We start from the raw sequence: 27,164 nt of genomic DNA on the forward strand, positions 1-27,164 counted from the left end.
AAGGGGCAGGATGCCTGAGATGGAAGGCTGGCATTCTAGCTCATTTGGATCTTTGATCCCCCCACTGATGGAATCCCCCTTCTTACAGTTGTTGGAGGTAGAGAGGCCCAGGGCATAGCAGATTATATCCAACTGATGGAACACATTTGAGCCCCATTTGAGCCCCCTCTGGACAGGACGAATAAATGATACTGAAGCCCTTTAGGATTCTTGTCTATATTTTAAAAAGTTACTAGATGTGATAGCTTTATTGTTCTTTTTCTATAGAACAGGTATTCATGTTCTTTAAGTTCTGGAATGGTCATAGCTTTGTTAGTACAGCTTAAAACCTACACCTGGTTAAAACCTGGCTGTACTTACCTTTCATTTCTGAAATAACCGTCTTTAGCACAGGTTGAATTTGGGAATCAGTGCTTTGTTTTGGGAAGCTGGAGTCACCAGTTTTGTCCTTCTGTGCTTCCCTCTTGGCAGGGTTATGTATTAAGCTCCATCGAAGGTCGAGTGGCAGTTGAGTACTTGGACCCGAGCCCTGAAGTGCAGAAGAAGAAGTATGCCTTCAAGTGTCACAGACTAAAGGAGAATAACATTGAGCAGATTTACCCGGTCAATGCCATTTCCTTTCACAACATCCATAATACATTTGCCACAGGTACGGGATGGCAGGTGAACCTGCATCGCATCACTGAGATAACAGATTTTGCTGTAATTGAACATGAGGCATTTATACTTAGGCAGAGTTTAAAAAAAAATTGTGCTTGCTTTTTCTGATATTTAGGGAGCAGAAATTTTATGTGATCCTCTGTGGGGAAAATGTAACTCATGTGACCTTAAAAATTAACCGTTAAAGGTCCTGGTTTGTTTGTTTTTTTTTTTTTTTTTTTCTGTGTCTGCTTTTTAAGAACCCTTTTACCTCTTTTGAAATGACTTCTAGGCGGCTCTGATGGATTTGTCAACATTTGGGATCCGTTTAACAAAAAGCGATTGTGCCAGTTCCATCGGTACCCCACCAGCATCGCATCGCTTGCCTTCAGTAACGACGGGACCACGCTCGCAATAGCATCATCGTATATGTATGAAATGGATGACACGGAACATCCTGAAGATGGTATCTTCATTCGCCAAGTGACAGATGCCGAAACAAAACCCAAGTGAGTATGCTTCACCTGTATTTGAGCCTTTTCTTGCATTCAAGCCAGGATTTATTAATTTTTCTAAATTCACGAATAGCATTGTTGATGCCTGCTCGATATTACAGCTGACTGTAGGGTTGGAGTTGATTTTATCTTGTTCTCCCAAGCTTTCAATATCCGTAGGTTGATAGACGTCTGATGGATAAAATTGTGCCCAGTTGTTTGGTAGAGAAGAATGTCAAACTCTCATTCTTCTTGAATAGGCACTATTATTTGAATCTCTGGAGTTATTACTAGCACATTGCTTCAAAATTAAGTTGAGGAATTCAAGAATAATTTATTTTAGCGAATCTGTTTAAGATATTTGAGAATTTGAACCACCAAAAATCTTTCCTCTCCACCGAGGTTGTTCCTTTAATATTTACACAAAGTGAATGACCTTCAGGTCTTACTGGAAACCCAGAATAATATGGCCTTGCCTGGAATAGCAGATTTCCGTAGTTTTGAAATTTTCATAGCTGTCTTTGGCTCTTGGTTGTAACTGTTGACAGAGAGGAACAATTGACATTTTTTTTGGTACCAACAGGGCAGAGCTCTTTACTTAATTACCTGTACCAGGCCTAAGGGAAAACTGATACTTAGGCGCTTGTTAAACCGTAAAATACCTGCCCCCGCGGATCTTTGTCCCTGTTCTCTGTCCCTCTCTACCCAGGCCTCAGTAAATATAGAATGACTGAATGTTTTCAAGATTCTTCTACTTTTCTGAGTTAAAATGGTTTAACACCCTTGCTAAATTGGTTGAGTCCCAGAGAAGGGGCAGAGTGTTAAATATTTCATATGATGCATATTTTTACAGATTTGACTTTAGAAAAGACTTAGTATGTGAAGCCTGTTGGATAAAGGGCTGTGTTTGCATTTAATCTCTCACTTTTGTGTTTCTTGTCCTGGCCGGCCATTTTGATCTCATGCTGTTCTTTTTTTCTTTTGAACTTGTAGGTCACCATGTACTTGACAAGATTTCATTTACTTAAGTGCCATGTTGATGATAATAAAACAATTCGTACTGCCTAATGGTGGATTTATTACTAATAACAAAGAAACCAGGGAAATATATTAATCTTAATATTATAAGAACCTGAAAATAATGGAAAAGTGGTTTTTATTGATTTTTTTTTTTTTTTCTTTTAAACCGAACACTCTTAAGTGCATGAGACGGTTGATGGTTTGCTGCATTAAAGGTATTCGGGCAAACAAAATTGGAGGGCAGTGATTGCACTTTTGAGAGTCAGTTTTGACCTTGATAATTTTTGTTTCCACTGTGGAAATAACATGTTTGTAAATAAACACAGGTAATAAAAACCCCTTTGCATTCTTTCTGGACCTTAAATGGTGGAGGAAAAGGCTCTTGAGCCATTTGTTTCTTTTGCTGGTTGTAGTTGCTAATTCTGAAGCTGCTTCAGACTGCCTCATGAGGAGGTTAATCTACAATTAAACAGTATTTCCTCTTGGCCGTCCATTATTTTCCGAAGCAGATGGTTCATCGTTTCCTGGGCTGTTCAACAAAGCGAGGTTAAGGTTAGACTCCTGGGAATCAGCTAGTTTTCAATCTTATTAGGGTGCAGAAGGAAAACTAATAAGAAAACCTCCTAACTTCATTTTGTGACTGTAAACAATTATTTATTAGCAAACAATTGATCCCAGAAGGGCAAATTGTTTGAGTCAGTAATGAGCTGAGAAAAGACAGAGCATATCTGTGTATTTGGAAAAATAATTGTAACGTAATTGCAGTACATTTAGACAGGCATCTATTTGGACCTGTTTCTATCTCTAAATGAATTTTTGGAAACATTAATGAGGTTTACATATTTCTCTGACATTTATATAGTTCTCATGTCCATTTCAGTTGCCCAGCCGCTGGTGATTAAGGTTAAAAAGAAAAAAAATTATAGTGAGAATGAGATTCACTTTAATGTAATGCCCTGAAGCAGAACACGAACTTGGCGTGGCCTGTTCTAGCTGGTTCCAGATAGTATTTCTGTGGTCAAACTTTTGGTGTTTCATATGTATTCTTTGCACATGTACGTTTTTGAATGGGACTTGGACGTCTACTGAAATTGATCCATGACGTGTTTTTAAAAAAATTCTTTTGATAACAGAGAAAGGTCTTATTTTTAAGTGTTTCAGTGGCAACTTAGTGCAAGTCTGAACCCGTCTTTTGAAATGTATTTTCTTCATTGCAGGTCCACGTAATCATCTCGTGAAAGTGGTTTCTCTGTGGAAAGCTTTGTTTTGCTTCCTACAAATGCATACTTATCCCCTAAGGGATGCGTTATAGTCATTGTGGACACCTTATTTAGTATGTGGATTTCCCAGTTTTCTGTCTTAAAACAACTTGTCTGTGTGCCCTTTCATGCTGACTTTGTGTAGGGTGAGGAGTCTTTGTGTCCTCGTGCGGTGGTCTGAAGAATTGTCCCCACCCCAGCAAGCCCCGTGGTTGTTTATGAGCAGCTTGAGCTCTTTTTTGTAAAATAATCTAAACCTGTTACTTCCGTGCTGCCTAATAAATCAGAGATTCAGAACCCTTAAATGTTGGATGTTTTTAAACGTTGGTAATTAATGTAATTTACTTCATAAAAAGGCTTCTGTAAAGCAAAACTCCCTCCATCAAGGGCCTGGTGGGGATGACATTGTACCTCTAAGTCCACACTGCCTCGTTTAATTATGCCTACTCTGGTGTACGTTGGGGATTCAGTCCTGGCTAAAGTGATCTGTTGGAGTTGTGCCATTTCCCTGGTGCCCTCTTCTGGATCGGCGGGGCCCCTGAGCCGACTGGGCTGCGTCACGGGGGGGGGGGGGGGGGGGGGCACGGACCGTGCACGGCTGACGGACGCCCTTTGGCGTGGCGCTCTCCTGGTGCTGGTGCGGGAGGGCACATGTGGCCCATACATCCCTGGGCTGGCGTGGTCCCCGTACACGCGCACGCAGAGCCAGATGACAGACCCGGCTGTACTTCTCCATCAGATGCTAAATCAAAGTGAAGCCCTTGGGATGGTCAATAATGTAACAGCCAGAGACTAACTGACGGTATTGGTTCTTTAGTGTGATTATGTGCTTTTTAGAGTCATAACCACTTGGTCGTGGACAGAGCAGAAATTTAAACCATTGTTTAACTGAAAGAGAATTAATATGGTATTGTCAGAGGTGACTGAAATTAAAGCAACGTTTGGGACCTGTTTCAAGTAGGTGGTGTGGGAGAGCTTTTTTTTGGTACTTCTGTGTGGATGTCCTCTCCTCTCTCCTGAAACTCGTCTCAGCCTGATGTGTCTCCTTGCCTCCCCTGTGGACCGTTAGCCACTTGGCGGTTTGCCTCCTTATGATGACAGCTGCTTCCCCCCCAAATGACCCAGTGTAATTCCTTAGTGTTTTCAGTGATTTCCCTTCTCCACAGTCTCGTCATGGTTTTTAAGTTTCTCTTCTGTTTTTTTTTTTTTTAAGTGTATTTGTTTATTTTGAGAAAAGAGAGTGTGTGTGCACAAGCTGGGGAGAGGCAGAGAGAGAGGGAGCGAGAGAATCCCCAGCAAGCTCTGCACAGAGCTTGACCTGGGGCTCGATCCCACGAACCGGGAGATCGTGGCCTGAGCCGCACGCAGTCAGGTGTCGGGCGCTCAACCGACTGAGCCACCCAGGTGCCCCAATTCCGATGATTCTTTGTGCTGCTGCTCTCCCACTGTCTTAAAAGGGTCTTCCGCCCATCTGGGGGCGTGCAGCAGCCTTTGGTCTCTGTCCTAAGTTCTCCCGTCTTGTGGAGCAGTGACTTACAGACCTTTTAGCTGTGATCCCAGGAGGAAATCTATTTGAACCGCAGTCCGGAACACAGAGGTCGATACAGTATGTGTAACAGACACAAGTTTCATAAACTTGCCCTTTGTGCCTGGGACGCATCTGCTTGTCTTTTTTCTTTTTCTAAAGAAATGCTGGTTACGGCCCCTTGAACTGTTTGTGTAACAAATGCCTTGCCACCTCTAATTTGAAAAAGCTGCTCTATACCACTCAAGACTTTAAACACACTTGCTTTTTTTCTCATGCTGTGCTTGGGATTGTCAAGTGCTCCCCGTTGCTCATAGACGTCCCTGCGTCACTTTACGGGAAGGTGTGTGTCCGAGGCCCGCAGATCACCAGGAAGCCACTGCTGACTGTCCCGGTGCTCGCAGAAGAAGGGGGCTGACCGCTGGGGACTCTGACAAGTGGATGGAGATGTGGTGGCAGCGACACCTGCTTCTGAGTTCTGTGTAGAAACTTAGGGGTACATCAGTTCCTCCTCTGTTCTGGGGAAAATCCTGGCCCTGTTGGAAGGACCGAGGCCAGACGACACACTTGGCCTCTGGCATTCAAGCCCTGTATTGTTTTGCGTTTGTTATCTGTTAAACGTGTTTCCCAAGGTGTTTTGCTGTCCATTAATCTCTTCAGTGAAAAAGGATTGTGCGGTCAAATACGACTAGATTTCAGATTTCTTCTCCGGGGGCGGAAGCTCAATGCACATTATCCTGTTAAGAGCTTGGAGAACTCCAGCAACGAAGATGTGCCTGTTAACTTTGTTAAACCTAGTTTTCCCAAATTTCTTTGCCCCTGAGCCTCTGTTCTTTCCCCTTGTCCCTTGTTCCCACACCCCCTTCCCCATCCCCCCAACACTGTACATTTTACCGTTCCCCAGAAAAAAGATCAGGATTTTGTACTCCGTGCTGGGCTGTTTGCTTTACTGTTACTCAGATACACGTGCTGACTGCCAGATTTCACAGTGTTGCTCAGACTTTTCCCTTTTCTGAATTGCTCTTTGGGTTTTCATTTGAATCCTTCTGTAAGGTCCTGTTCGAGATCCCTTTTTCCATGAAACCCTCGTCACTGCAGCTCGCGAGAGTATATTCCTCGAAGCTTGCGGGAAGCACCTCCTGTCTCTATACCTTTAGCATATGCTGCCTGGCATTGTACCTGTTTTGTATGTCTGCACCTTACCTCACCTGTTATGTTCCATCAGAAGTGGGGAGCGCACGGTTTTGTATGCTCTGGCACATGAGCGCTGCACCACTTCGGTGTTGTTGAATGATCGGGGTGATCTCTTTTTCAGAACAATTTTCAGTGTAATTTTGGAATAGCCCTTCGGTGTCCATTGCGCTGGACATGTGATCTTTAGCTTTGTTAATTCAATAAGCACTTGACAACTGGTACAGAATTAACGTTTATGGTAGACAAATTTGGATAACTGCATGCAAAAAACAAATTGTACTATCACCTGGTCCTACAATAGGAGATGACAGTTTGGTTACTCAGAATATCCATCCTTCAGAATTTTCTGTGCACATCTTCCTGTAAATAAGTGTTTTTGTTAACCACATCAAATGAAAATGCCTGGGTGAACGTGTTTGGAGATTTTCTTTGAGATGGTTTGATTTATGGTACGTGCCATGCGTCTTTGTGACATTTACTTTGAGGAGGCGTCCTAGGCGTGCTTTGAAGTCGTCGGTGGCTGGTCAGCCCCTAGAGCATTTGAAGCCTGGGTGCGAGCGATCTTACGGCGGTGGCCGAGAGGAGTCTGGCCCTGGCGAACTCAAGACACAGATTTCAAATCTGCACCCCCAAGTGTCATATTGGGCAGGTGTTGCAAATGGCTGGTGACAGTTGGTAAATGAGCTGCTTCTCACATGGCCTCACTCTTTCGGCTTTTCCAGAGAGGCTGCAGGTGCCTACTTTACCTACATCTAAGATGCTCCTGAGCGATACGGTGGGGGAGAGGTGGGGGGGGCTTTGGTATATATCATTTGATAAAACTTGGGTCATATAGAAGAACCCTGCTTTATACACTTAAATGGGGGAAATTTTCTCATAGTTTGTTTCTTGCCTTATTTTTAATTACCACCTAGTAGGAATATTGAACAAATATTTAATGCCTGCTGTATGCCAGGCACTGCTATGTGTCGAGGCTCCGGTGGGAAGTAGGATAAAGTACCTGCTCTTGCTGGGTTTCCAGTCCGGGGCAGGGATTGTGGCGGGCAGTGATGAGCACGCAGGCAATTCTGGCTCGCAAGTAGTGCTGTGACGCCATAGTGTGGCTAAGTTTTGCTTTCAAGCCCTTGGCTGACCTTTGGTCCTCACACCTATCCTGTTAGTGAAGGGGGGAGTTAGGTTTGGTGATTGCTCTTAAACCTGAACTCATTAATAACGCAGACACTGTAACAACCTGGGTATACCAGGAAGAGCAGTGTGGACAGAGAGCCCGTGTTCAAGAACTTTCTGGTTAGTACTTTAAAGAGCAAAGAGTGTTGCGAGCTCCTGTAGTCTTAGAGCCCCCTCACCTGTTTGGCCTGTTATTCCTCCAGAATTGTGCCTGCTTGTTTTTTTTTGGGAAGTGTGATGAGACAGCTTGAGTCCAGCCTTCGAACCTGACTCTGAATCCTCACTTTTCTGCTTGACCCCTTGAGTAACAGTGGTCAGGTCAATTTCTTCCTTTCTTTTCCTTTTTTTTTTTTTTTTTTTAATGTTTGTTCATTTTTGAGAGAGACCGAGCATGAGGTGGGGAGGGGCAGAGAGAGACACACAGAATCTGAAGCAGGCTCCAGGCTCTGGGCTGGGCTCACGAACTGTGAGATCATGACCTGAGCCAAAGTCGGACCCTCAGCGGACTGAGCCACCCAGGTGCCCCTGTGGTCAGGTAATCTCTGAGCCAGAAAATGGAGAAAACCCCTAATTCATGGAGTTACAAATGAGTATATGGCAGAAAGTTTGCCTGACAGTGTCCATGAATAGCAAATCCTTGCTCTCCTTGGATAAAAAATATTCAATTCATGGCTCTCACGTCTTAATAATTGACTTTTAAGTTTTTTTTTTTCATTAATACACTAATGTAGTTCTCAGGTTATCTATAAGATTCCTAGTTCTTGTGTGTGTGTGTGTGTGTGTGTTTGTGTGTGTGTGCATAGTAAGGATTTTATATTGGTTTTGCTTTTAGTTTTTTATTTTTTGTTATTTTTTAAAATATAATTTATTGTCAAATTGGCTAACATACAGTGTGTACAGCGTGCTCTTGGTTTTGGGGGTAGATTCCCGTGGTTCATCGGTTACATACAACACCCAGTGCTCATCCCAACAAGTGCCCCCCTCAATACCCATCCCTCAGTTTCCCCTCTCCCCCCCCCCCCCAATCAACCCTCAGTTCTCTGTATTTAAGAGTCTCTTATGGTTTGCCTCCCTCCCTCTCTGTAACTATTTTCTCCCCTTCCCTTCCCCCCATGGTCTTCTGTTAAGTTTCTCAAGATCCACATGTGAGTGAAAACATATGATATCTGTCTTTCTCTGTCTTATTTCACTTAACATAATACCTTCCAGTTCCATCCACGTTACTGCAAATGGCCAGATTTCATTCTTTCCCACTGCCAAGGAGTATTCCATTGTGTATATAAACCACAATTTCTTTATCCATTCGTCAGTTGATGGACATTTAGGCTCTTCCCATAATTTGGCGATTGTTGAAAGTGCTGCTGTAAACATTGGGGTACACGTGCCCCTATGCATCAGCACTCCTGTATCCCTTGGGGAAATTCCTAGCAGTGCTATTGCTGGGTCATAGGGTGGTTCTGTTTTTAATTTTTTGAAGACCCCCCACACTGTTTTCCACAGTGGATGCACCAGTTTGCATTCCCACCAACAGTGCAAGAAGGTTCCTGTTTCTCCACATCCTCTCCAGCATCTGTAGTCTCCTGAGTTGTTCATTTTAGTCACTCTGACCGGCGTGAGGTGGTATCTCAGTGTGGCCTTGATTTGTATTTCCCTGATGATGAGTGACGTTGAGCAAGATTCCTAGTTCTTAAGTTTGTCAGTATATGTATCTTTTTAAAAACACTGACAAGCTTTTTCAAGCCTTCAGAAATACTCAGAACCATCCAGATTTTGCCATGTTAATATTGCCATATTTACTTAATTGCTTATCTTTAAAATAAAGCTTTGCACACACTTGAGGCCTCATCTGTAGCCCTCTCTCACCGCATTCCCATTTTCCATTCTTCTGAAGTGTACTCACTTATGTCTTCATGCTCCTGTGGTAATGCTCCTGTTTTTAAAAGGTGCAGAGATGGTATACTGTTTCTATCCCGGAATGAGCCCAACCCTATTCTACATCAAGTGGTTACTATGTAGCAGGAAAGGGACAAAGACAGGATCATTCGTAGGGAAACAGCCGAGCCAGGTTATACAGTGGAGTGCCTGAGCCAAGTGCCCACTTTCTCCTATGAGATCAGCCACCATCTTTCACCTGGGAAAGAACTTATTTAAGCTGTTAGGCCTACTTCTAGCACTTTCCTTAAAGCAATGGCACCTGACTGGCCATATTGCTTTGGAACTAGCGCAAGGAGGAACGAAAGCTGCTTAGCCCGCTGCCCCCAAATGCCCGTCGGACTGGTGGCACAAGGGCACTTTTCCCCTGAGAAGAGGCGCGTTGCAACAATGCTTTCGTTTTCAAAGGATACCCACAGAACTTGTGGGGTTGTGGGGCGTTGGCTTCTTAGCTGGGAAGAATTTTGTATCCCGATGGAAAGAAATCTGCAGGTAAAGACTAGACTGTGCTGTGACTGACTGGGCAGAGAGTGGTCATTGAGAGAATACAACACAAGTTAGCTTGGCCGTTTAGTGTAACTCAGGGTTTGGCAGCTGGCTTTCAGAACTTATTTTCAATGAAAAGCAATTGGTTTTATTTTGTTGTTTTGCTTTCCTTGAATACACCGCTGGGGGAATGACTTTCTGAATCCCCTGACTTGAATAGAGACGTGGCAAGAGAGATGTTTTGCCTTCCTTCGCTTTAATGTAGCAGGGCGTTGGACCAGAGTGCGTGAAGGCTCATTTCCAGTGGTTTATTTCATTAGCTAATTTCCCAAGAAGTATTCTTTGACCTCTGACCATCCTAGCCAACACACCCGAAGACGCCGTACAAATTATACCTACTGGTCTCAGAAGCACCGAACTTTGCTTTCCCAATGTTGTAATGAAGTACCTTTCATCCCGTTTATAGGACTCTGTTACAGGCTATTGCAGTAATTTAAAACCTATGTACCTAGACTCCTGACCTTGTTATAACATCACTTTATAATTCTCAAAATACTTGGCTCTCGAAGATTTTCTTAGTACCAGCCATGTATTCTTAAAGAGCCCAGACGATTTGTCTTTGGTGTTTTATTAGCCATACCCCCTCAGCCGGTAAGGCCTAACATTCTTATTGAATCACCTGACAAAAATCACTCAATTCTTTCATTATTTCACAGCTTAACATGGCAGTCAGTTATTAGCATTCTCCATTTACAGAAATACCCTTGGTCAGAATAATGGCAGCGTGCACCTTCAGGCTTCGGATGTGGAAGCAGCTCTGTGGCCGGGTTCACTCTTAGTTCACCCAGATTGCTGGCGATATCATGGAGAAGCACAGCCTCCCGGATGTGACTGACGTAGCTGGTCCTACACGTGGAGGACAAGTGTGTTAACACGTAGGCTCTCAGCACGTTGCCCTTTGTTGCTCTAGTCCAGCAGGTGAACGTTGACCTCAGCTCCTAGCCGAAGCCTAGAATGGGTACTGTTCGTTGAGAGCTCGGTCCTTCCTTGGCGGCTCGGCTTTCTGCTTGTCACAAGCACGCGTACTGGTCAATGCTGGACTTCCTCTTTGCTTTGCAGTAATATGTACTGTTTCAAAACATCCTGTGCTTGTGCTGTCCATCATTATCCAGGATTTGCTTTATTTTTATTTCATTTTTTTAAAGGTTTATTATTTAAAAAAATTTTTGATTAAAAATTGTTTTGAATGTTTTTTTGTTTATTTTTGAGAGCGAGCGAGCGGGGGAGGGGCAGAGAGAGAGGGAGATGCAGAGTCTGAAGTGGCTCCAGGCTCTGAGATGTTAGCACAGAGCCCAAGACAGGGTTTGAACTCAAACTGCAAGATCATGTCCTGAGCCACAGTTGGAGGCTTGACCGACTGAACCACTCAGGCGCTGCTAAAGGTTTATTTAATTTTGAGAGAGAGGGAGAGGGAGAGAGAGCGCACATGGGGGAGGGGTAAAGAGAGAGGGGGGACAGAGGATCTGAAGCAGGCTTGGCGTTGAGAGCAACCAGCCAGATGTGGGGCTCGAACTCCTGAATCGTGAGATCGTGACCTGAGCCGAAGTTGAAGTTGGCTGCCCAACTGAGCCACCCAGGCGCTCTTATTTACTTTTATTTAAAAAAAAAAATGTCTATTTACTTAGAATACACACACGTGTGCATGCGAGCGAGGGAGGGGCAGAGAGGAAAAGAGAATCCCAAGCAGGCTCTGTGCTCTCAATGCAGAGCTGGATGTGGGACTCGAACTCACAAACCGTGAAATGACCTGAGCTGAGATCACTAGTGGGACGCTTAACCAACTGGGCCACCCAGGCACCCCCGGAGGTTTACTTTTGACTCAGATCTGAAGCTGTTGAAGAGGAAGAGAAATATCACTCAGTGGGACTCACAGAGAATTTGTGGTAAGTCAACAGGAGAAAAAGCAAATGAGATCAGAGGAAATATACTGAACTCTTGAAAGGTGGATTCTTCATGGCGATGAACACATTATTGGTAATAGTAATAATTTGATCTGTGCATCAAACAGGGCTACTGCCTGGAAACACTTGGTAGCCATCTCTGTTACTGAGGCTGGGCATGTTTAATATTTCTAAAGAAACACTTTTTGGGTGAAAATAGTGAAACAGTTTGATATACCCCAGACCTCTCAGCTGGTGAGTGGGCACTAACCTGGGGAAACTTGCAGAGACTAACTTCTTGGGATTCATTGGGAAACAGTAGGACTAACCTGAAATTTAAATTGGGCTCTGTAAGCAAAATTTTAATTTGGCCACCAAGTGACTATTTTAGAAAAGGTAAAAACCAGAAGGGAAGATGATTTCTATTTCCTTTTGGACAGTGTTTAGATCTCTCTCAGCAAATTTCTTGGTTGACTTCACCTTTTTAAGGGTTTTTCCTTGACTAGAGCTTCTTAGCGGAGAAGAAGAAATAAAATTAGGGAAAGTTATTTTTAATTCTTGTTGCCTTGAGCACCTAATTGTAGATTTGGAGTTAAAGAGACAAAAATGCCTGTAAAAGGTTCTGTTTTGGCAACTTGGGAGACGAACCTGGCGAGAGAGAGAAGTGGACGCGTTGGAAGGGGCGACCATGTACCAGAGCCTATGCCTATAATATTTGTGGGTGGGATTGTCATTACTTTTGGCAGAAGGGGATTCCTCTTTGTTGTTCTTAGCCCTCCAGAAATACAAAGGTCAGGAACTAGAAACTGAAGAAATCAGTTTGAAACAAGCCGCCTTCAACCTCTTCAACCCTTGCTGAGCGAGGGGTACCCAAAGCCTTGGACATCTGGAGAACAGAGATCTGAAAAGCTTCTGAAGGCCTGGCCTCTTACTGAATGTTGAGGGCCTGACAGAAAACATGAAGTCGTGGCCATTTTTCTCATGGAACTCTCCATTACTGCCAAGTGCTTGCTGGAAAGAATAACAGGGGTCTTTCACAAGAGCCTCCTCATCCTCAGAGATCAGAAGCCTGCGCCAGGCTGAATGATTCATAGCACAGGATTCAAGGTCTCTTGGCTACTGCTTAGGGCTAATCTTGCAGATCTGTAATTCAGGGGTCACAGTCCTTTACTTTTCTTTTTTTCTCCCTCTGTTCCTCTCTTCCTTCTCTTTTTCCCTTCCCTTCAATCCACGGGCAAGATCATAAAACGCATTTGTGGGGCACCTGGGTGGCTCAGTCGGTTATGTGACTCTCGATTTCAGCTCAGGTCATGATCTCACGGTTCATGAGATTGAGCCCCATGTCACGGTCTGCGCTGACAGCGTGGCCTGCTTGGGATTTCTCTCCCCCTCTCTCTGCCCCTCCCCTGCTTGTTCGTGCTCTCTCTCAAAATAAATAAGATTAAAAACAAAAAGCGGCAGTTGTGTAAAAGTTGGCTTAGGAAAGTGAGGCCATTGGTGGATTTCTGCAGTAGGTGCTCAAGACCCCACTGTGCCGTTTGGTCCAGGCGCTGGTGGGTGGCAATGGACAGTCAGCCCAGTGTATGCCCATGAGACCAAGTGTTGGATCCAGTCTGGCATATGTGACGCCATGAAATAACTGGGCTATCTGAGGGAACCGTGAAATAGCACATTTTATCTTCAGTGCACGAAAACACAAAAAAACAACATGCATCGTGGAAGGATTCTTCCAGGCAATCGCTTAGGAGGTACTCTCATCCCTGCTTCTCTGCATGGCTCACATAGAACAGAACATGCTTCTGGCCCACTCAGCTGGGTGCCCTGGGGTGCGGGGGGCACCTGAGGCTGTAACTTGTTCTCTGGCTCTCTCAGGCTCCTCTCCATGCTGGCATGGCCTAACACGCTGTCCCTTTGCCTTTGGAAGGCAGGGGTTCTCAGCTTCTACAAATACGGACTTGTAGTGTTTCTTAAATGTTTGAGTAGCTTGAAAGTTAAAAACCGAAATGATTTACCTCTACCTGCTCAGAGCCCTTAAATGATTTTATCCATCTTTCCTAAATGACACTGGATCATTTTTTTTCCTTGCATAGTGTTACCTCTCAAATCAATGAGGATGATGTTATTACTATTTTTTTTTTAACAAATATATATTTTTAAATGTTTATTTTTGAGAGAGAGGGGCACAGAGGATCCAAAGTGGGCTCTGCACTGACAGCACAGAGCCTGACATGGGGCTTGAACTCATGAATCGAGACATCATGACCTGAGCTGAAGTCGGACGCTCAACCCACTTAGCCACCCAAGCGCCCTGAGGATGATATTAATAACCCCCCAAGTCAACAAGAAATTAACATCCTCCGGGTCATACAGCTACTGTCTGTAAGACCAGGATTCATACCTGGCCTCACTCTGGAGCCTGAGCACTTAACCCACTACACCATTTTGTTTCTCTGTATCTAAATAGTTGATGCTGACGTGTATTATTTCCCTTTCATTCATTTGTTCATTCACTCATTCATTCATTTTCTATATATTTATTGACCCATACTAAGTTCCAGATTGCTAGGTAGTGAGTTCTTTTGGGACGAGGACTGTGTCTTGATTTTTATTTTTTCTATAGTGCCTGGACTAGAGTAGGTGCTCAGTAAATACATGTATGCTGCATGAATGACTGCCCGAAACGGTGGATGTCGTTGGATGGTACATGAGTTTGCTTGACCCACCTAAGAGTTTCTAGTTTCCTCCATAGGGCATGAGTTCTTTAAACCCAGGGTGTAACACTTGATAGAAGTGTTTATTACTATGTTTGGGATCTAGTGGGGGAAGCCATGGGCACGCACTTTGCTGTAGGTTAAGGGAGACACATGGAGAATGTTTTAGGTGATCCACTGATAAGTCAGGCCCCAAATTACCCCCAAACAGGTTCTTCAGTCTCCCTCCTCCCTCCTTACCTCCTCTCCCTCTCGTCTCTCTGCCAGTCTGTCTCTCATACACATGTGTAACCTTTTTTTGAAGTTTTAATCTTCAAGGCCTTGCTCCTGCCACCTCCTGTAAGAAGCCTTCCCAGATTTCTCACATCACATTGATCTCACCTCTTCCCGTATTCCCCAAAGCATGTTTCCTTGTACTTTTCAAAGTCCAGTTTACTTCTGTTTCAGAGTATATTTTGTGCACGAGTAGTCTCTTGCCTCTTGTACTGGCTAATGAGCCCCTAGAGGTCAGGAACCCCACTGGTTCACAGCTCTCCATCACCAAACATAGTGCTTTGCGCGAAGTAGGACGCAGTAAATACGGAATTAGATCGAAATTTGTCAGGACATGTTTTCTAAATGCCAGTCGTCCTGGTACTAGGTGCTGTGAGGGCCTTTAGAAGTAACAGCACAGCCCCTAACCTCAAGGGGTTTGGAAAAAAAAGAAGATAATCTTCAAAATGAATGAGTAAAATGAATGCCCCTGCCTCAACAATGGCCAGAGAAGAATGGATGTTGATTTCATAAAACTGACTAGATTATTTCTTGCCAGATTATAACATGAGCTGGATACGTTCTTTAGGTTTTTACCCCACACTTAAAGCACCCGGATTTTTTCCTTTTGCGTCATTTCCGTTTCAGTGCCCTTTGTAAAACACCTAGCTGTGACATGTTTCTTGGGAGATCATGCTTGAAGACCTTGAGTTACCTCTGACCATATTTCAATCATGGCTTTAATCACATCCTCAGCCAGTTGAATTATTTAGAATCTTTTTGAGATTACATTTTTTATTCCTAATTATATGACAAAGATATATACCATGAAATATTTATCACGTAATTATGATTAAAATGTACAGTCTCCCCAAAGATATGAATAATAACGTTAAGTATTCTATATTTAATTAAAGGAGTCTGGTGGACTAGGCTGGGTTGCCTTGCTGAAGCTGAGAACTACGTTTCCCAGCATCCCCTTGCCTGTATGGTTCCGGGTTAAAGTTGGCCCAAAGAGGAATATACACAGACCAGAAACATGGCCATTATTCTTCAAGGTTTGTTGGCTGTCAGGTGCAGAGATGGATGGCTGCAGAAGTGTGTAATGGGTGCCCTTCTTATCCTTGCCGTCTTCTCATCTGCATCCAGCGTTTCTTCTTGACCCGAAGCCCCGAAGCCCTGATGCCCAGCTAGAGCCTAAGACCCGCCTCCAGTTGTGTGGCTGCAGACCCACAGGACAGCAGCTACGCAGAGGCCTTTGTCCAGCTCCCCTTTGTGGTCCCTTTTGTAGCTGGACATGCCTGCCCTCTCTGATTGACAGGTGACTGCTGATCTTCCAGCACCTGTTTGGATCTTCATACCCCTCTCCCAGCTCCTCTCCTAACTGTATGTATACAGTCAGATTCCTACAAGAAAGTCCCGTTCCATTTTCTCGTGGGGTCTCTGCTCTCCGCCTGAACCCTGACTAACACAAGAAGTAAGAGAATTAGAAGCAAGTGTGAAATCTTTTTTTCGAAAGGGCTCTCATTCTTTCAAAGCCTCTTGCTTTTAAAGTTGTGAAGGGCAAGTGTTTAGTGGTGGACAAAAGTGCTAAAACCTTTTTGCCTTGCTTCCATGGTCTCTGGGACATAATGAGATGTCCTTTTTTATATGAAGATGACCCTTCTGACTCCCTACCATTTGTGAAGGTGGGTTCATGCTGATCCAGACAAGTTTGGATTTGTGAAAGCTCATAAAAGAGAATAGACACTCACATGTTTATGTCTGTCCTTCATCCTTTCCTTCTCATATGACCTCTTACGCTTTTAGGACCAGTGGTGGGGATTTTAGGTTTTAGCAAGACTAGGAATACAGCAAACCCATGGCCTTAACCTCACTCGGGAACATGCCTTAATGCTGCTAAGCCCACTGGCCACCAAAGTATTCCCTTTGTGGGTCACTGTTTTTGTTTTCCTAACATTTTCATCCACCCACCCTCCTGCTTATTCATCCATCCATCTATCCATCCATGCATGCATTCATCCGTCTATCCATCCATCCCCGATCTTCACACTGCTGAATGACCGGCCTTGGACATAGCATTGGGTTTAGAAGGATGGGCTGTGCAGTAGACCTGTCAGGTTTGAATGCAGACGCTAGGACTCACTAACTATGAGTAACTATGGTTGCTAAATAACTTGAGTTGTGTGTCCTTAATCTATGTGGTGATAACAGCCTAGGGATTAGATGAGCTAATGGGTGTAAAGTGATTCCCACCCGTATATGGCATATTGATAGTACACGTTGTCAACTGCTGTTCTTTTTTCCAGCCTTATTGATATGTAACTATTATTAGTCAATTATATGGATCACATAAAATCATTGTCTTCAAGGAGCTTACAGTTTATTGGGGTGGGGCAGGGACAGACACCTGAGCCAGCAAAGTGGCCTGAGGCTAAGAGGAAGGAGGCACGAATTAGGTATTTTGTTCTTAAGCCTAGAGATATCGGAAGTATAGGTAGATAAGCAGTATGGGGATACGTACGAATTTAAATATATAGTCATAATCCTTGTTAGAAAAAGTCTCCCAAATTATCACCTCCCCAACATATCTTCTGCACAATTGCTCTTTCAGTCCTGGACCAAGTCCTCTTCCTTAGGATGGTGTCTAAAGGCGCAGAACTATATGCACCGCCTCCCCCTCCTCCCTGGCACAGGTAAATGGGCTTGAGAAGGATACTTGACCTAAGAGCATCAGATTTTCTGATTGGAGATAGGGTGGCAACCGTAGACTTCCATTGTCCTGCTCAGGGAAGAGGAGCCCGTCAACTGGAATTCATTCCTGGGGCCCTGACCAGACTGGGCCAGTTGGTGGTGGGCTCTGAAGCTGGCTGGAGCCTCTTGTTCGTTTGATGGCTGGGAAAAAGCCCCTTCTGGTGCACGTGCAAGCGGGCAAGTGAGTTGGGGAGAAAGAGGCAGAGAGGTACGTTGAGGAGCAGAACCATGGAGCCCCTGAGAAATGGAGATCTGGCTTCCGTTGAGACATTGGGTCTAGGTGTATTTTTTTGCAGTGGCATCTAGGCTGTGTCTGCTGTCGCATTTCTTGGTTTTCTTGTTGGGGTCTCTGGGATGAAGTTCCACAGGCCACATGTAGGCCTTTTTTCCTGTCCTGCAGTGTAGTTATGAATCGGTTGACTATTGATTGCCAGATGTCTGCTATTGCGTTTCAAAATTGGGAGCTTTATTTTTGGAGCTTCAGACCCTATCCAGCTGTCCTGTGAGTTTGTTAAGGTAGTCCAGTCCTGAGCCTTCAGCATTTAACGTGTGCCACAATCCAAAGGGAAGCGGTTGGGTGCCTGCTGTCCATAGTCTCCACTGAGGAAAGAGCGTTGTCAATAACTGGGAAGCGCAGCGAGGTCATGTGAGAACTGCAGTGTGGCGGATCGGAGTCCTTCCTCTTCAGAGGAGCTCCCGTTTTCTGAAGTGCGTGGGAGCTAACTTGGTGAGCAGGGCAGAGCTTCAACTTAAATTTTACAAGAGAGAAAATTGGAACAGTAGAAAAAGATCTCGAAGTCTTAGGACTTACGGACTCGGAAACTCTAAACAGACTGCCTGTGACTCAAATCCTGGCTTTGCAAATGACTAGCTGTGTGAGCCTGGGTAAGTTTCCTAGGTCCCAGGCTTCAGCTGCCTCATCCGCAAGGGTGGTCGTTAGGAGAATGAAATGAAAATGTAGGAAAATTACCTAGCCTAGTGCCTGAAATATAGTGAGAACTATGTTTGCTATATATGCTAATATGTTACATAATATATGATGATAATATGTTACACTGGCTATTAGATTGAATGTATATGCTTTTTGTTTTTGTTTTTTTATTTTATTTTTTAAATTTACATCCAAATTGGTTAGCGTATAGTGCAACAATGATTTCAGGAGTGGATTCCTTGATGCCCCTTACCCATTTAGCCCATCCCCCCTCCCACCTCCCCTCTGGTAACCCTCAGTTTGGTCTCCATATTTGTGAGTCTCTTATGCTTTGTCCCCCTCCCTGTTTTTATATTAGTTGTGTTTCTTTTCCCTTATGTTCATGTGTTTTGTCTCTTAAAGTCCTCATATGAGTGAAATCATATGATCTTTGTCTTTCTATGACTGGCTAATTTCACTTAGCATAATAATACCCTGCAGTTCCATCCATATAGTTGCAAATGGCAAGGTTTCATTCTTTTTGATTGCCGAGTAATACTCCATTGTATATAGATACCACATCTTCTTTATCCATTCATCCATCGATGGACATTTTTGGCTCTTTCCATCCTTTGGCTATTGTCAATAGTGCTGCTATAAACATGGGGGTGCATGTGTCCCTTCGAAACAGCACACCCGTATCCCGTGGATAAATGCCTAGTAGTGCAATTGCTGGGTCGTTGGGTGGTTCTATTTTTAGTTTTTTGAGGAACCTCCGTACTGTTTTCCAGAGTGGCTGCACCAGCTTGCATTCCCAGAATATATATGTTTTGAAGGTGATCTTTGACCAACAAAGCCAAAAATAAATTCCATTCATTCATTCATTCATTCATTCATTCACTCATTTGTTTGCTTATGGTCTACAGGAGTATCATTCTGTAGTGTTAGACTCTCATGGGACTCAATAATCTAGTAGTCTTTCTGATCCACAAGGACTTTTATTTCAGGGAGTGCATTTTATAACTACAGCCCTCCCCCCAACCCCTGCCCTATTCCCCAGTCTTTTTTAAACAAATTGAGCTCTAAAGTCTGAGCTGTTACTGGGGGAGCAGCAGCCCTCTTCCACAGATGCCTGCCATGCTGTCTGTTGCAATTAAAATCTCTCTGACCGCAGTGCGATGCTGCTGCACACCCCGTAGAATGGCAGTTATAAAAGACCCAGAAAATAACAAGTGTTGATGAGGATGTGGAGAAGTCGGAGCCCTCGTGCACTACTAGTAGAATGGAAAATGTGCAGCCTCTGCGAAAAACGGTATGGTTCGTTCCTCAAAAAATGAAATCTAGCATTATCACATGGTCTGGCAAACTGATTTCTGGGTATCCACCCAAAAGAGTTGGGAGCAGAGACTTGAAGACACATTTGTACACTTATGTTCACAGCAGCCAGAAGGTGGAAGCAGCTAAGCATCCATCAGTGGGTGAGAGGATAAACAGAATGTGGTCAGTTCACACAATGGAATACTATTCAGTCTTGAAAAGGAAGGAGGTTCTGACCTTGCTCAACATGGTTGAAGCTTGAAGACTTATCCTAAGAGAAATATACCAGGCACAGAAGGACAAGTACTCTGTGACTCTACTTAATGTGAAGCACCTCGACTGGTCAGATACACAGAGACAGAAAGTAGAATGGCGGCTGCCTGGGCTGGGTGGAGGGGGAGTTTGGGATCTGTTGTTTAACGGAAGCCGAATTTGGGAAGATGAAAAGAGTTCTGGAGATGCTGGTGATGATTGCACAACTACGGGAAAATGTACTTACTGCCACTGCCCTGTATGCTTACAGATGGCTAAAGTAGTAAATTTTATGTGTGTTTTACCACAATCACACCCCACACACAAGTCTTTGTTGAGTGCCCAGCGCACAGTCTGAATCAACGCTGGCTGTTAGAAAATGAAAAAGGCCCTTTGGGTGTGCATGAGACCAGAGGTAGTGTCTGAGTAGAGTTTGGCTGATTTCACAACCACCTGAATTCACCCCGTTGTACTGAAGAGCAAGAAAACACAGCTTCTAGATTGAACAGGAGGAAAAAAAAAGAATTTTCACTCTTGCCGGATTTCTACTTGAAGTTTTCTCGAAGCTGGTAGGGTGTAGCCTCTCTGGCCTGGAGTTGGGGTGCTCTGGTGCTGCTGGGTGGCACTGCTTTCTCTCTATTCTAGAATGTGCTGTTCCTGTGTGCTCTGGGATTCCTTTTCCGCACGGATCTTGTCCAGTTGTACCATGCAGTTTGTTGTTCGTCCTGAAAAGCAAAGTGGCTAGCTTTCCGTTTTTCTAGCTGCCTAGAAAATCATCTGGACCTTGTCGGTTTTAAGTGTTCGGGATGGTGGGGAGACTTGATTAGCAATTCAGTTTGATTTCTTCAGTTTTCTGTTTCTTCTTGTGTCAGTTTTGGTTATATATACACACACACTTTGTTTCGTGTACATTTCCAAATTTATCATTTGCAGCCTTCTCTTAGGATGTGTAAAAAATCTTTACTGCCTATTTTATTATTCCTCATATTGGTTGTGACTTTTATTGACCGGTCCTGATTGGAGATTCTCTGTTTCATTCCTGCCTCTCACCAAAGAACATGTTTGGTTTCGTTGCTCCTGCCCGCTGCTGCTCTCCTCTTCCATTAATTTCTCCTTTCTTCTATCTTCTGTAGGTTTTCTCCCTGGTCCTCCTTCTTGCTCCTTGAGTTGAACACAGAGCTCACTAATAAGCAGTCTTTCTGATTGTAAAATAAATTAACATAAAGCTGTATTCTATTTACTGTTAAGTACAATCTTGGCTAGATCTCACCAGTTTTGAAAGGAGTTATTTCGTAGTTTTTTGTTCCACATACTTTATCATTTCCACTGAGACTTCCTCTTCTAGTCATGACTTATTTAGATGTATGTTTTAAATTCCAAACATGTGGGCTATTTGTTGATTTATTAGTTAATGACAGTGTAGTCAAGGAGAGTGGTCTGAATGATACCAGGTTTTGTGATTTGTTATGTTTTCCACTGTGACACAAATTGGTTTTATAAATGACTCATGTACATCTGCAAAGAATGTTCTGTTTGTCAGGTGCAGAGTTCAGTTTTTATATTTATTAGATTGTTAATTTTGTTGTTCGAATTTGTTATGTTCTTATTAAATTTTGAACCACTTTAGCTATCAATTTTCTGATGTGTTAAGCTCTCCCACTAAGTTGATTTGTCAGGTTCTGCTTGTAATTCTGTTTTTGCTTTTGTGTAATTTCTTTCTTTATATATTTTTATATGTTTTACGAATTACATTATTTTGAGGCTTTGTTATTATGTATGTACAAGTTTATAATTATATTTTCTAGGTGGATTTTTTTCCCTTTGATTATTATAAAGCATGGCTCTTCATCCCTGTGAATACATTTTTTTTTTCCTTTAAGCATTATCTGATGTAAGATTACTCTGTGGGCTTATTTTGGCTAGCATTTGCATGGGATATATATTTATATTTCAGTATTTTCAGCCTTGTGGGTTTTATGTATGTTCATTGTAAGCATCATAAACTGAATAAATAAAAAATGCAAATACAGGGTTACCTGGGTGGCTCCCGTCAGTTAAGCATCAGACTTCGGCTCAGGTCATGATCTCACAGTTTGTGAGTTCAAGCCCCGCGTCGGGCTCTGTGCTGACAGCTCGGAGCCTGGAGCCTGCTTTGGATTCTGTGTCGTCTTCTCTCCTCTCTCGCTGCCCCTTCCCCACTCACACTTTGTCTCTCTCTCAAAAATAAATAAAACATTAAAAAAATTTTAAAAATGTTAAAAAACTACAAATGCAATCTTACAATTTCAGGCTTTTAATTGATGAGCTTAATCGGCGATTTAGATGTTTATATAATCATAGATTAAGCTCGTCAATTAAAAGATTGAAATTATGATTGCATTTATAGGAGTTCATTCCCACAGTTTCTATTATTTGATTGATTATTTTTATTTACCATGCTTGTTTTTTCTTTCCTCTTTCTCTGCTCTTTGTTGGATTGATAAAGTTTTTCGTATTCCTCTCGCCCTCCCACCTCACTTCCAGTGTGAAGGCCATGGATTGATAGGTACCCCGAAAGTTCAAACACTCATAAATTAAGTATAAAACTCTATAGTTATGCTGCCGCCTCCCAACAACAGTGGTCTCACCCATATTACCTGTTCACTGAACACTCCTTTCCACTATCTTATAACTGTTGTTTAAGTTTTGGTTTTATTCAGTTTTAAAATATCAAAGGTAGTTATTTTGTTTTTATAGTTCAGCAGTTAATAGTGTGTATTAACTTTTTAAAAAATCCTTGCCCATAGTGAGAACGAGTGTATCTTTGTGTTCTAGAAAAAGTCTGTATTTGATAATGTTTCATAGATAATGTCTGTATTTTGTTCTTGCTCTTGAAGTGTGGTTTAGCTGTGTATAAAATTCTAAGTTGACAGTTACTTTTCCCTTAGCCTGCTTTGTGTTAGCATGTGTACTTTCCTGTTGAGAGGCCTGCTATGAGTCTTAGTACTGTTTCTTTATAGAATTATCTTTTTTTCTTCTGTATGTTAGTCAGCGTTCTCCAGAAAAACAGAGTAAGTGTATATGTATAAATAAAGAGATTTATTTTAAGGAATTGGCTCATGTGCTTGTGGAGGTTTGTGAGTCTAAAATCCGATAAGGGGAGGCCGGCAGGCTGGACGCTCAGGAGAATGCACTTCGAATCCAAAGGCAGTCTTCTGGTGAGCCAGAAAGTGCTGATGTTGCACATGAAATCTGCAGGAGGTCTGCTGGTAGAATCCTCTCTTGCTTGGGGAAGGTCAACCTTTTGTTCTAGTCAGCCCTTCTACTGATTGAAGTGGGTGAGGTCCACCCACTTTATGGAGGGTAATCCGCTTTACTGAATGTCGACCAATTTAAATGTAAATCTCATCCAAAAACACCTTCACAGAAACATCCAGAAAATGTTTGGCCAGGTATCTGGCTACCATGCCCAGCCAATTTGACACATAAAATTAACCGTCACACTCCTGAAGCTGTTAAGATCATCTGTTTATATTCTGTGGTTTCACTGTAATTTATCTTTATATATATATCCCTGCTTAGTACTCAAGGTGTGCACATTTAAAATTCTTGAAGATTTTCAGCATTTATGTTTGTGACTCTTGCTTGCCCAAATTCGTTACATCCCCTTGGTCTGGCACTTGTGCATGATGGATGTTGTGTTTTCTCTCCATGCTATGTCCTGGGTGAGTTCCTCAGAACTCTCTTCCAATATCCTAATTTTCTCTTTGTATTTAGTGGAGAATTTATTCCACCCAGCAAATGTTTTTTATTTCTAGGGTTTCTATTTTTTTTTTTTTAAATATCTGCCCCTTCTTGTTTTATATGTTGCCTATTTTTGTTACATAATTTCTTGCATTTTTTTTCAAATGTTTATTTTTGAGGGGAAGGGAAGGGGCAGAGAAAGAGGGAGACAGAGAATCCCAAGCAGTCTCCTGGTATTGTCTGCCTTGAGAGAGTTAATTTTGGTTGATGAGCTGAACCAAGGAGTTGGATTTACAGATCTTAAGCCAGGTGTTATCTCCTCTTGGAATTCCTTTTCCCACCACTACCGATAGGACCACCAGGTCAGGAGCAAGTGTCACTTGTCTTGGTTCCTGCTGGCAAGATGACTTTCTCCAGATCATCCTGTGGTTTGGTGTGACGTGGATATCGTGCTGTCCTGGCTTGCTTCACTGGAGGTCGTAGGTGTGAAAGCCCTTCGAAAGACATCTGGAAGTCCTCTGCCACAGTGAGTGGTATTATTAATACTCCTTGGCGGTTCTTGTTGCAGAAGATGGTGTGGTGTGGCCCAGGGGAAGGATTTCGGAAGCAGGTGGACGGATCTGTGTTCTGATTCTGGGTCCACCCTCATTAGCCGTGTGATCCTAGTGGGTAAATCAGTTAACCAGACTCTTGTTCCTTAAACGAGAGAAGCAGTAGCCGTCACCACTGTGCCCCTCGACTTTTGCTCCATTGGCTTGGGACGGGAGGCCAACTTCTCTCTTGTTTCCTCTCATCTGGAAACTTCAGTAGTGCCAAGCTCCATGTTGGAATTAAATGAGGGGACTAAAGAAGCCCAGGGCATTTTGCCCTCTATCATCCCCCAAAGTGGGTTCTCTTTCCAGGGCTTTATCTGTACAAAACTCTTCTCATCCCCAACCAGTTGCCTTTCATTACTTTTTGATTTCTTGGGTACAGGACCTAGAACTTGAAAGTGGTCCAGAGGGCCATATCCAAGGGCTCTGGGAGGTAGAGGAAAGAGCAGCCTTGGCTCTTTCCCACCCTAGCACCCCTGCCTCCCTTGCTCGCCATCTGCAAGCTTTCCAAGGGCAGGCGCTTGTGAAGGGCACACCCACAGTGCCGGCCCTCTGTCGGTTCTCTTCTGAGGTCGTTCACCAGGAAGGGATGCGTGTGGACCACAGGATCTCTGAGGCAACAGGGAATTCAGACATGGTGTGTAAGCAGGAACAGCGTTCCTGCCCTACTGAAAGGCAACTGGTTTATGTGTAAGAACCTGGACTTGGACACAAAGGACCCGAACAGGGAGCCCTGGAGCCTTGGGCTGGGTTTAGCTTCCTCGCCCCTGAAATGGGGGTTGCAGTTGCCAATGGCTGGAAGTCCATGGCAAAGGGAATGGCACCTTTTGTTGCTCTGGCTGTGCCTCTCCCAGGGAAGGGGACTTGTTCTCGCTCAAGGTTGGGGATGGCCCCTGGATGGGTCTTGGGGCAGGACGCTCAGGATGATCCTGCAGTCTGCCCTGACTCCTGTTTCTTCTTTAAAGTGGCTTCTTCCAGTTCCTTCTTCTGACCATTTGCTAAGAATCTGACCGGTACCAATTCCTTTCTGATTGTGCTTGCTCTAAAGTCAAGAAACTGACAAAGCAGCGGGATCAGTGCCCCCTCCTTTCCTGGTTCCTGTGTGAATAACGGGTGTTATTGCAGTGGCGGCGGGGGCGGGGGGGGGGGGGCTGTAGTTGCGCTAAATTCACTGCTTCGATGCTAAAATTTGACAAATATTAAAAGTGAACAGAAAAGGGGGAGGGGACCCCAACCCAAGCCTGGAGGCTTTTGAAAGCCTAGAAAAATCACTGTATTAAGCCACAGTGACATCAATCTGCAGGTATGTTATAATTTTCTGTTTTTTAAGAGAACATGGAATGGCTGTAACTGCTTTTGTATTGGAGCAGGGAAGCTGTACCCGAACCCGAAGATCTTTCATCCGTCATCCCTTAATACACACTCACAAGTACGTCGCAGTCTGGAGGAAGCACAATTAAAAAGGGGGTAATCCTTTTTTTGAGCCCTCTGGTTTAATTTTCATGATTACGGTAGATTATGAGTCATTCTGAGTCTCGGTCTCCAGGAGAGACAGCGCCTTCTCTTCAGTCCCTTTCAACAGTTGTTTATGGCAGCTTTGGCCTCTTTCTGCCTCTCGGAGCCTCTTTATTTTTAAAGCAAGGCAGACAAGGCCTAAAATTATTCCATTAAAGAGGGGCAATTTTTGTAATGGGACTTAGAGTGCTTTGCAGAAGTGCAGGCAAGTTTCTTCAATATCCTGAGCATTATTCGCTCATTTAGTTAAATGATGTTTCTAATTCCCTGGTAATTACGTGTAATGAGGCACTTTTTCTCTTCTTGATGAGACTTTAGCCTAATATGAGATGGCGTAGTTTTTCTCTTTTTTTTTTTTCCATGGGGATAATTACCCCTTCCCAGGAAAAGCAGGGTTTGTTGTGCAGAATATAGCAAATTATTTTATTTCCTGCCATCTTGACTGCCAGTAAATTATAAAATTAAGTTTCAGTGGCGCATTAGCACCATTTTGGAAAAAGCTCGAGACTATTTTTCTTTTGCTTTTCTTTTCTTTCTTTCTTTCTTCCTTTTTTTTTTTTTTTAATATAATTCATGTACTGCTGTCCTCTGGGACTGTAGAGGCTATTATTCATAGAATAGATGTTTTTCTGCCAATTCCTAGTATTCAGATGGATGGAAGCAGCAACATAGATTTAATTTTTCTGGCTGATATCCAATGTAGAATGTTCTTGTAAGCGTCTTTGTGTTCGGGTAATTATCATCACAAAGTTAAGTAATATGTCCCCTCCTTTCTCTGCTCTCCCCTCACTCCTTCTTTGGATGTCAAATTACCTTTTTTTGTGCAATGCTTCAATTAGATGCAAAGCAACTAAATTTGAATCACATGAAGGTGGTGACACCAACTATTGAAAGGCAAGAAATTCAGAGTTAATACAGTCACTCGACTTAACTCTTGCTGTTGTTAAAAGGCAAATTTGAAGAGAGAAAAATATGAAGAGAGCATCATTAATTAAGTACAATGTCATGTTGCACTTCGGTTCCCCGGATTCAATGATTTTCTACTAAATTTTAAGAAAAGTGTGTGCGTGCGTGCACGTCCATCTGTGTGTGTGTGTGTGTGTGTGTGTGTGTGTGTGTGTGTGTGTGTCTGCCGCTGTTTGGGTTTTTGTTTCTGAAGAAGAAACATATCTTAGAACGCAGCAGTAGAATGGGCTGCAAAGAAGAAAAGAGAGGTAGGATTGGGAGTCAAGGGACTCGAGGTTTAGGGCAGACCCTGGCCACCCCTACCTAGCTGTGTGGTTTGGGCAAGACAACTATTTGAACCTCAGTTTCCTCCCCTGGAAAGTGCACGGGTTCCAGCAGATGACCGCCAAGTGTTTAGAAACTCAGAAGGTCTTCAAATCACTTTAGTGAAAGGATCATGCGCTGGGGTCATTCCAAAGCAGCCTACATTGGAGGGTGCGTGTCTGTGTGTGTGTGTGTGTTGTGGCTGTCCTCTG

The 27,164-nt window shown here is 43.4% G+C and overlaps 1 protein-coding gene across 5 annotated transcripts in view; it reads left to right on the plus strand.

Moving 5' to 3' along the window:
• The window catches only part of BUB3 (BUB3 mitotic checkpoint protein), a 74,505-nt gene that overhangs the window by 7,421 nt on the left and 39,920 nt on the right, over positions 1-27,164 (plus strand). For 2 of the 5 annotated variants that reach the window (XM_045040790.1, XM_045040788.1), the window contains exons 6-7: positions 472-649; positions 932-1,148. In XM_045040790.1, coding sequence (XP_044896725.1) covers positions 472-649; positions 932-1,148 — 395 coding nt within the window. Of the gene's footprint in view, positions 1-471; positions 650-931; positions 1,149-2,126; positions 3,718-10,472; positions 10,968-27,164 lie in introns of those variants that run through there. The other 3 variants (XM_045040789.1, XM_045040791.1, XM_011287604.4) reach the window with 3 other exon arrangements.

Source organism: Felis catus, chromosome D2 (genome assembly GCF_018350175.1).
Source record: "Felis catus isolate Fca126 chromosome D2, F.catus_Fca126_mat1.0, whole genome shotgun sequence".
NCBI classification, from domain to species: domain Eukaryota; kingdom Metazoa; phylum Chordata; class Mammalia; order Carnivora; family Felidae; genus Felis; species Felis catus.